This window comes from Egretta garzetta, unplaced genomic scaffold (assembly GCF_000687185.1).
Source record: "Egretta garzetta isolate BGI_Z169 unplaced genomic scaffold, ASM68718v1 scaffold69, whole genome shotgun sequence".
Classification (NCBI taxonomy): Eukaryota; Metazoa; Chordata; class Aves; order Pelecaniformes; family Ardeidae; genus Egretta; species Egretta garzetta.
Genome location: NW_009260790.1, coordinates 2,304,485 through 2,314,524, shown reverse-complemented (window position 1 = coordinate 2,314,524; position 10,040 = coordinate 2,304,485). Strand labels below are relative to the sequence as shown.

At 56.9% G+C, this 10,040-nt stretch overlaps 2 protein-coding genes across 2 annotated transcripts in view; both read right to left on the bottom strand.

The window, feature by feature from the left end:
- FHAD1 (forkhead associated phosphopeptide binding domain 1) overlaps window positions 1-2,414 on the bottom strand; it is a 28,959-nt gene extending 26,545 nt beyond the window's left edge. The window contains exons 1-2 of the mRNA XM_035901856.1: window positions 2,319-2,414; window positions 1,904-2,110 (exon numbers count right to left, since the gene is read on the bottom strand). Of these exons, the coding sequence (XP_035757749.1) occupies window positions 1,904-2,110; window positions 2,319-2,414 (303 nt within the window). The remainder of the gene's footprint in view (window positions 1-1,903; window positions 2,111-2,318) is intronic.
- Window positions 2,415-7,557: 5,143 nt separating this feature from the next.
- Window positions 7,558-9,627, bottom strand: TMEM51 (transmembrane protein 51). The gene is made up of 2 exons (XM_009646471.1): window positions 9,287-9,627; window positions 7,558-7,969 (listed from the first exon to the last, which is right to left on the bottom strand). Exons 1-2 carry the CDS (start codon window positions 9,625-9,627, stop codon window positions 7,558-7,560), a joined length of 753 nt encoding a protein of 250 aa, XP_009644766.1.
- Between the last annotated feature and the right edge of the window lie 413 nt (window positions 9,628-10,040).

Here is a 10,040-nt window from a genome sequence, read left to right as displayed (position 1 = left end):
GGCTCAGGGGCGAGCCATCCCCCCCGTCAGTTCCCCCATTGGCCATGCTGAACCAACGCTGCTCAGGGCACCCCCGGCTCGCCGTCGCAGTTATCAGACCTTCCGTCAGACATGCCATTAGGACCCTAGCTGCTGTCCTCCTGATCAGCAGAGCTTTCCAGTACAGCAGAGACGAGCCACCACGACGGGCCCGTACACCGGCTTATGCATAGCCCTCAGTTACGAGGGCTGAACTGAACCACACATCTCCCAGCGTGGCCTCAGAGCTGGCCTGGATGCGCACCCCCAGCACCCGGCTGTTATCCCAGCACCTTTCTGAAAGGGAGCCAGAGATCCCAGTGTATGCCCCCCGCTACGCCAGCGCCTTGCCTTCCCCCAGAGCATACCTAAGCCCCCTCGCTTCTGCTAACGACGCTACCCCGGGTGCTTGCCGAGGGCTGGACCCCACCATGGCGTTACACCGTCCCTTTCCTGGGCACTCGTCCTCCGCCCCGAGGCAGGGATGCAGCTCCCCGCTGGGTGCTGCTCCTCTAATGCTACTGGAAACCAGAGAGCTCTCCCGGTGTGAGGCACCACTGGCACTGCGCAGGGTGCAGCACGGAGGCAGCCAGCGGGTCAGCCTTCGGGGCTCTTCCCCCAAAGGAGGATCACAGAGCCCAGTGCAAGGAACAGGCGCCCGCGGGGCTCCCTCCGTGCCACAGTGCAAACCTGCTGCCTGGGCGCATCCTACACATGCACGGTCGGCAATTAAAACACCGACGGTTCCTGCGACAACACCTTCACCTAAGCAGCACTGGCACCCCAGATGCTCTGGCTTCATCATGCATCTGAGCTTCTTTTTTATTTTCTGTGGGCCAAGGCTTTCTGGGCAGCTTTGGATTCGGCAGGCCAGCTTGCTCCACCAGGAATCTCACCAAGACCTCCAAACCCAGTATCTGGGCGCACAAACTGGCTGGCTCCAATTAGGTTTTATTCATATGTGGGCACTGCTAAGAGACCAGGCTCTGCAAATCCCCCTGCCAGGCACGCTACCCGCAGAGGTTTTTGGGGCTCTGTCTCAGTATCTACTTTCTCAGATGCCTTAAAGAGCCAAAACAGAATCACAGAATCACAGAATCGTAAGGGTTGGAAGGGACCTCAGGAGATCATCTAGTCCAACCCCCCTGCTAAACCATAAATATAATACTGGAACTTAACTATATAATAACCCAAAGGCTCCATCACCTCCACAGACATCCCCAAACAGCTTTTCCTGGTGACAGGAGACCGCCACTACGTCCAACCGCACCCTTTCCAAGTTTACAATTGCTTGGGATGGCTCTCGCCCTCCAAAGCCAGCTGTGACCCCCTGCCCTGCCGTGTGGAGCAGCGCAGGCAGCCACTGCCAAGCAAATGCCGGGCAGGGCTGCGCCCTTCTGTTTGCCCCAGGTTTGCTCCCAAAGCCAACCTCGCCATCCGTCAGTCGCTTTGGAGGAACCGTATCATGTGCACAGTGGAAAAGGGCATTTTCCAGACCCAGCTTTACTCAGGCCCAACTTGCTACTGGGGACCCCGCCTGCCTTCTCCCTGCTGAGCCACCCGAGTTCCCTCAGCAGAGGAAGCCCAAGCTTCTCCTTCCCCCGGGATCGCCCGGGCCAGCTGGGAGCCTGCTCCTGCTCCCGGGGCCTTCTCAGGGCACCAGCACCCCATCCTTCCCTAGGAACCCCGACCCTTCCCTGGGCACTAGCACCCCATCCCTCCCTGGGAACCCCCACCCTTCCCTGGGCACCAGCACCCCATCCTTCCCTAGGAAACCCCATCCACCTTTCCCAAGGCACCCCCCATCTTCCCTGGGCACCATCACCCCATCCTTCCCTGGGCACCCCCCTCCACCCTTCCCTGGGCAGCAGCACCCCACCCTTACCTGTGCAGCCCCATCCACCACCAGCTCAAAGGATGCTCCCTCTGTGCCGAATCGCAGGATATCCCCCGGACTCACTCCCACAGCCGCATTTTGGACCTGGCAGCCATTGACAAAGGTGCCATGGGGGGAGTTGAAGTCCTGAAGGACGAAGCTGTTGTCCGAGGGGGTGAATTTGAGGGCTGCGTGATGATCTGCTGCACCTGCGGACTGGCAGTGGGTGATCACCAGGCAAGCAGGGAAACCTGCTAGCAAGCAGCTCGGGTTTTGTTACTGATTTGCCAAGCCCCCCCCCTCCTTGCTGTACGCCTCTGCCTAAGCTGGTGGCCCCTGCGCTTTGCAAGAGGTTCCCAGTGCACCCTACTCCCTCCATCCAAACCACCATCCATTTTACGACCGTCGGCTTCCTTGCCCTTACCTGCAGGACAATGTCAGACCCTTCGTGCCTGCCTATCGTCGTGGTGTGCTGTTTCAGCTGAAAACACCCCTCCGAACTCTTTAGAAAGGCTCGCATCGTCCAGCCCCTTCAACCTGCAAGGTTTGCATTCAAAAACAAAATTAAAACCAAACCTCCTCATTTAGCAATCCCCATCCAACACGCGCAACTTGGCCAGGAACAGCTTGACCAACTCGTGCAATAGAAATCATATAAAATCAACCCAAAGGCGGCTCTGCCCTGGCCGGCAGCGTGGCTGCAGCCTCGCAGTAGCCTTGGAAACCCCAGCCCCGCCAGAGCCTGCTGCCACCCTCCTGGGTTCACTTTTGTTTTGTTTTGTTTTTTTTTCCCCTTCTCCTTTTTCTAAGCAACTGGCCCGGCAGCACAACACAGCTCCCTTGCAACACGGCCACAGCTCCCCTTGCCAGCGGGTGACCCACACAGGAACATTTCCCCATGGATGGCCGGGCAAGCTGCTGGTGAAGATTTTTTTACCTTTTGTTACTTCTTTTTTTTTTTTTATTTATTACTGTGCACGCACGCACAAACAGGTCTTGCAACCTCAGACAAGCAGAGAAACGCTGCCGCCTGGCGATTGGGATGCTGTCACCCGGCAGCACACTTCTCTGTCACCGTGCCGTCGTCCCAGGCTGCCGCACACCCTTTGGCCTCCCCCCCCCCCGCGGGGCGCGAGCCTCTTCCCCCCCCACCCAAGCACCCCCCCTTTGCTGCCGTCCAACCCATCTGCCCTCCTGGCAAAGGGCACCCCAAATGACAGCCCCTAATTAGCGGGGTCTCCCACCACCAACCACACTCTGCTCATCCCCACGCCTTTCCTGCATTGCTTTCCGAACCCCACCAGCGTCTTCCCGGTGCGACTGCGGCGCCGTGGGCTGGTTGGAGGCAGGCAGGTTGGTGAGCTGGGTGCCGCTCCAGCACCCACGTCCCCCCCCATGGGTTTTGGGAAGGAGGGAAGCGTGGCAGCCCCTACATTGCCCCAAACCACAGCATTTCCCTCGACCCTGGTGTCGTGCCCTACATAACATGACTATAACCCTTTTGAAAAGCTGCCCAGGCTTGCTGGAAACGAGCCTAGACCTCACATTTTTGTTCACAGCAAACCTCAGGATTGCTTTTTGGCCCAGTCCCGCTCCCACGGGTGAGAAAGTCTCACATCATCCAGCCGAAACGTGTAGGAAGCAGAGCACAAATTCCCCCTTCAGCCAAAGGCGCAGGCACGCAGAGAGCGGGCGTCATGCTGCGAGGGCGGCTATCGCCCCGCCGGCCTGCCAGGCCACAGCACGCAGTTCGCATGCACGCATGCCAAACCACAGCGCTTCCCCCCCAAATAAATTGCCCATCTACAAATAAACTGCAAACAAAGGTTTCCTGCTATTCCCAGGGCTGCTCCGACGCTTGGCAGGACCTGAATGCCAACCCCGGACAAAGGGGCTGCATGGGGGCACGGTCAGCTGTGCCACGGCCGTTCGGCACCGCTGGCACCTACAAATAAACCTGTGAACAAATTCTATGCGGGAGAACAGCTCGAGCAAGCCCCTTGAGATTTTATCAATGCTTACTTTTGAGGCAGAAGCAGTAGATTTTGCAGGGGAGCGCTCCTCCGGGAACCCAAGGACAGTACTGCAGCACACACCTTGGCGGTGGCCCCGCTGCCAGCATTTCCATCCCCTCCTTTCATAGAATCATAGAATGGTTTGGGTCGGAAGGGACCCCTAGAGGTCACCCAGTCCAACCCCCCTGCAGGGAGCAGGGACACCTTTAACCAGATCAGGTTGCTCAGAGCCCCGTCCAACCTGGCCTGGAATAGTGATGGGCCACCGCCCACCTCCCTGGGCAACCTGTTGCAGTGTTTCACCGCCCTCATTGTAAAGAATTGCTTCCTTATATCCAGCCTAAACCTACCCTGCTTCAGTTTAAAACCATCCCCCCTTGTCCTGTCACAGCTGGCCGTACTAAAAAGATTTTCCCCATCTTTCCTATAGGCCCCCTTTAAGCACTGAATGGCCACAACCAGGTCTCCCTGCAGAGCCTTCTCTTCTCCAGGCTGAACATCCCCGTCAGCCTGTCCTCATAAGAGAGGTGCTCCAGCCCTCGGATCATTTTAGTAGCCCTCCTCTGGCCCCGCTCCAACAGTTCCATGTCCTTCTTGTGCTGAGGGCTCCAGAGCTGGATGCAGTACTCTAGGTGAGGTCTCACCAGAGCAGAGCAGAGGGGCAGAATCACCTCCCTCGATGCCGGCCACGCTTCTCTTGATGCAACCCAGGGTAGGGTTGGCCTTCTGGGCTGCCAGCACACATTACCAGCTCACGTTCAGCTTTTCATCCACCAGCACCCCCAAGTCCCTCTCGGCAGGGCTGCTCTTGATCCTTTCTTCCCGCAGCCTGTATTGATACCAGGGGCTGCCCCGACCCAGGTGCACGACTTTGCACTTGGCCTTGTTGAACCTCATGAGGGTCACACAGGCCCCACCTTTCCTTGCAAGGGCTTTGCGCTAAAGGCAGTGGCCAAGGATTCCCAGCCCCAATCCAGCGCTGCTGCGATGCTTTTGAAAGCTAAGAACCACCAGGCTCCCTCGGTGGCATTACTAACAGGTCTGCACACCTCATGAGCTGCCACCTTCCAAACCGTGCAGGGAAACACCTCCCGATTTCTCACCTACCAGCGTGTCTGACCTGGGAAAAACATCTCCATCGCACTCACCCTCAGGAATAACCGTTCCCTTACGGTATATTGCAGTGCCAGCTCAATTTCAGACAGGGGCGAGCCATGCTAGGAGAGCGATGGTCACAGGGTTGGGAGCACTCGCACTCCTCCGCGTCCCACGTTGACCTCTGCTTCTCACATTCCGTCAGAGGGCGAGTAGCTGGAGATGCCCATTAGTAATTTTGGCATTTTTCACATAATTCCTATGTTAGTCACAGCCCGTTTCACTGCAGCCATGGCACTTTACATCATTTTTCCAGCTCTTTTCCTGCCTGAGACATTGGGAAAGATTCTGCTTTGGCCAATCCGGTTCATTTATGTGGGACTTTCTGGTGAAGAAGCTCCACGGAACTTCAGCTCCCAACTGCTCAGACAAGAGGCTTCGCTTTATTAACCCAATATTTACCCAGATCTTCTAAGGCAACTGCTAGGGCTGTGTTTCCTCACCAGGGAGAGCGGACTTCAGGCCCTGCCTCCTGCTGCGGGCAGGCTCTTGGGGCACAGGAGCCTGGGAGACAACTTCTGAGGAGCCGCACCGCCTCTCCAGCCCCCCACTAACAAGAACCATGTGAGACACCCGCCCCAAATCCCCTCAATATGGGGTATATTCTTCCACTTTTTTTATTTTCCCTTCTCTTCAGTAAGGGAGTTCCTTATTTAATGATACTATTTTGCCCACCTGAGGTCATGCCAGGGGGCACAGCAAAGCAAAATCCCTGTGATACAACAACAGACATTACGAGATGCAATACAAAACAAGAACGAACAAGAAACTGCTATATGGATTTACAGAATCCTGGAATGGCAAGGGTTGGAAGTGCTCTTGGGAGCTCACCCAGTCCAACCCCGCTGCTCAAGCAGGCTCATCCAGAGCGGGTTGCACAGGACTTCGTCTAGGTGGGCTTTGAATATCTCCAGAGAAGGAGACTGCACAGACCCCCTGGGCAGCCTGTGCCAGGGCTCTGTCACCCTCAAAGTCAAGAAGTTCTTCCTCATGTTCAACTGGAACCTCTTCTGCTTCAGTTTGTGCCCATTACCCCTTGTCGCTTGGCACCACTGCGAAGAGTCTGGCTCCATCCTCGTGACATCCACCCTTAAGATGTTTATATGTGTTGATGAGGTCCCCTCTCAGTCTTCTCTTCTTCAGGCTGAACAAGCCCAGCTCCCTCAGCCTTTCCTCATACGGGAGATGCTCCAGTCCCCTCGTCATCCTTGTTCCTCTCCTCTGGACACTCTCTAGGAGTTCCTCATCTGTCTTGAACAGGGGAGCCCAGAACTCCTCTGTCTTCTTTTTGGCCACTCGCGCTCCTCCCGTACCATGTATCAGCCATATTGCCAAGTCAACCTCTGTTGAGCGGTCCTTACCCACATTGATATCAGCATCATCCCAACAATGCCACATCCCTATCGGCAGCCCAGAGATGGAGGGTGGATGGGCCAGCGCCAGCATCTGCCACAAATTCATGGGAGATTTCTGCTCTTTACCCACACCGTCAGAATTCAGACCATCCGAGGGAGCCCATGGCTGAACATGCTGATGGCTGGTGTTGATGGCATTGCTGGAAGCCCAGGAGGCAGCATGTGGCCAGGATGCCCATGGAATGGGCAATCTGCCCTGAAACAGCCGACTGCTTTCACACCGCTCTGGCTTGCAAACCTTGGGAAGGGCCAAACCACGCACGAGTGCACACACACACAGGCACAATGTACAAAACATTTATTTAGAACAGGTCTGCTCGCCCAGCACGCCCAGCACTCGTTTCACCCCATGCACCTCCCGGCAGCGGCGCGCTCAGCTCTCGACCCCCTGGATTTATCCACTCGCCTCAAACAGACCAACCCTTCGTGTCGGAGCACAAAAGGCAACAGGGAAAGCAACCAGGGCAAGAAATCCATCCTCTTCCCAAGAAGCACATCCCATTTCATCCCACTTCCCACCAGCAAGCACAGATCTTGGCAGGAGCTGGGTTCTGGGCCACCCTGGGCCAACCCCCTGAGCCCAGAAGGGAGCAGGGGAAAGCTGCAGCTCTGCTCTGGCAACATGGCTTCCCTTACTCGGAAAGAAAAGACACCTAAAAATAGAAGAACATTTCCCTTTTCCACTTGGAAAATCCTTGTTCAATATCAGTTTGGTGGCTTGGACAAGCCTCGCTGGGGGCAAGGGGGAGAGGAGGCGAGAAGACATGTAGCTGGTCCTTATGTAAACCACCACTAATTACACTTTCGGTACTTCCAGCCTTCATTTACTTCAGAGCCGCGGATCTATCGGCATTCAGGTTTCTTTTGTAGAACCCCGACCTGGGAAAAGCTTGTTCTGTCCCCGTGCCGCAGTGCTACGCACCCATCATGTCCTCCATGTCGTTGCAGCTTCCAGGGAGCCCTGACCGCTTCTGCGCCCGCAGACTGAGCCGCCCCTCTTACGTGTGGGTGTTTTTAAAACAAAACCAAAAACTAAAACCAAACCCCAAAACCCAGCAGCATCATGGATTCCTCTTCGTTAAGTCATTTGCTGGCTCCCTGGCACTTTCTCCTGGATCTCCTCGTACTTGGGCGGGGGGGTCAGCGGCTCTATCGTGATAGGGGCAGTGCTGTTCCCCTCCGCAAGGTTTAGCCTGATGTCCTTCAGGTGCAGCTTCTCCGACTTGATCCTCCGGACCTTCAGCGGCTTCAGGCGCTTGCTCAGGCGCGAGCTGTGCCGGCTAGGCTGCCGCTCCGTGCCAGGCTCTGTGCCGGAGGCTCCCGGTGGCTGGGTGCTTTCGTCGAGCCCCGTCAGCGATTCGTAGGAGGGCAGGGAGACGCTGATCCTGTTGCTCCTGTCCGAGTCTCTGGGCTCAGAGTAGCCCACGTTCATCACCTCCTCGTAGCTGGGGACATAGTACTGGGAAGAGGCATCTTCCTCCTCTTCTTGGCTAGAGGGGAAAAAAATGAAGGCTGTGGGTAGCACATCATTTCAGCTTCACAGGGGGTAGGGGATGGAGAGGAGAGAATAAAACCACCACCACCCCCTTCAAAACCTTCAGAAAATATTTGCCCTTCCACATTAAATACCAGTCCCTTTCTGACCAGGACAGCTCACAACCCTGCCTGTGTTCAGACACGTTATTTCCTTCTGTCATTGATCATCGCTTTCTTTGCCCACAAAACCTCCTCTTCTATTGCACAGCAGTGATTTCTCCCCCAGCCAAACACAGATTTCTCTCCTCCCCTCTTGACATTCAGTCAAAATACATTTGAAAGGGACATCACCCCACTGCCTTTGCCATTCGGATCTCTTTTGGGTTGGGTACCTACCCCAAGTTTTTCTGCAAAGTGATTCTGCTCTGCGTTCTGTGCCACAGGTGCCTGCACATGTATACTTGGCATTTCTTTTGCATGATGAAGTTTCCTTTACAATCTAATTGGGAAAACCCATTTTCGGGGTGGGAGCGCACACAGGGTAATTCTCTGCAGGCACCGATGGCAGCTCTGCTCCGCAGCATTCCCTGGGCAGAGCCATCGCCGCCTCCCACCACCTCCCACCCCATGGCGCCCACAGGCACAGCCCGCACCGGGGTCCACACCGATCCCCCTGGCTGCCGAGACGGCCGTGGACTCCCACGCCCCGTGCTTGTTCTGACCGTGCCTGCTGCGGCAGCAGCCTTTGCTCTGCTCCTTGGGAGTTCCCTGAGCAAACAGGAGGGCTCTGCAGACTTTCACCGGGTCTAAACTCCATTTCCAGCTGCTGCCTATGCTGCTGCAGCCACAGCAGAGAGGCTGCTTGGCTCCTCCGGCTGCACCTGGCGAGACAGCGCGTCCTACGTCTCCTGCTCCTCTCCCTCCGCAGCCCCTCGCCCGGCTTGCCGGGCTTGCAGCAGCGACCCTGGTCCTCGGCGTCAACCGTCAGCCACTGCTCCCAGCGTTACCTCTCCGCATGTCCCCTCCATGCTGGCAAAGCCAGGGGCCGCATGTCTCAGCAGCGCTGGCTTGGCCACCACCTCCTCTAGACCCCAGCTTAGACACAGGCGATGCTTCCTTTCCCCTACAGCACCGTAAATCCAGCTGGAGTCATCGCCTCCTGATCCCTAAAGGGCAGCTGAGCCCTAAACCATGGCACCTGCTTCCTTTACTTTAGCGCACACTGCTATCGGCCTTACTCTCCTTGCTCCTGACCTCCTTGAAGAAGAATAACAGCTCTTAGTTCCATTCCTACGCCCAATCCCGCTCCCTTTCTCCCCAAAAAGGCTCACCTGTCCTCCTGCTGCGAGGGCTCTGCAGACGTGTGGTGCTGCACGCGAGCAATGTCTTCGCTTTGCCGCTTCTTGTCCCGGATGTTCAGGCAGATGGAGAGCAGCAGCAGCAGCACGCCTGCCCCCACCAACACGTACGCCACCGAGAAGGTTTTGCTCTTCAAAATGCCTCTGGTGTCGTGGTCGGGCTTGCTGCTGTTCCCGGCGTGGGTGGCAGGTTTGTCGAGGGGGCCGAAGCCGGGCACGAGGTTCCAGACGGCCATGATGATGCCGAGGACGAGCATCCCCAGCCCTATCGCCGTCAGGGCGTAGTGCGAGCCGTTAGCCCGAGACTGGGCCATCGCTCCCTGCTGCTGGCCGGGCCCCACCTTACAGCATGGCTCGGGTCAGGGGGGGCGCAGGCCCGCTAGCATGCGCGCAGTCCCCTCCCTCGGCAGGCAGCGAGCCCTGGGAAGAGACGGAAAGCGATGGTTAGTGTGCGGCGGGATGCGAAGGCGATGGGGCTGGCATTCCGGTGGCCACGGTAACATCGGTTTATCCTACTAATGCTGGCAATCTACCTCCACCCCACCTGCGGAGCACACATCAGGACATAACCCGGCAGTCGGCAGCAGGACCGCTGCCGGCCGCTCTCACCACGACCCTGTGCTACCTTCTCAGCTGTAATAAAAAGTTCCCTGTTTAGAGAAACGCTCCCTGCTTTATGGAACTGTGCTGCCTTGGACACACAGCTGCCCTCCACACAAACTAACCT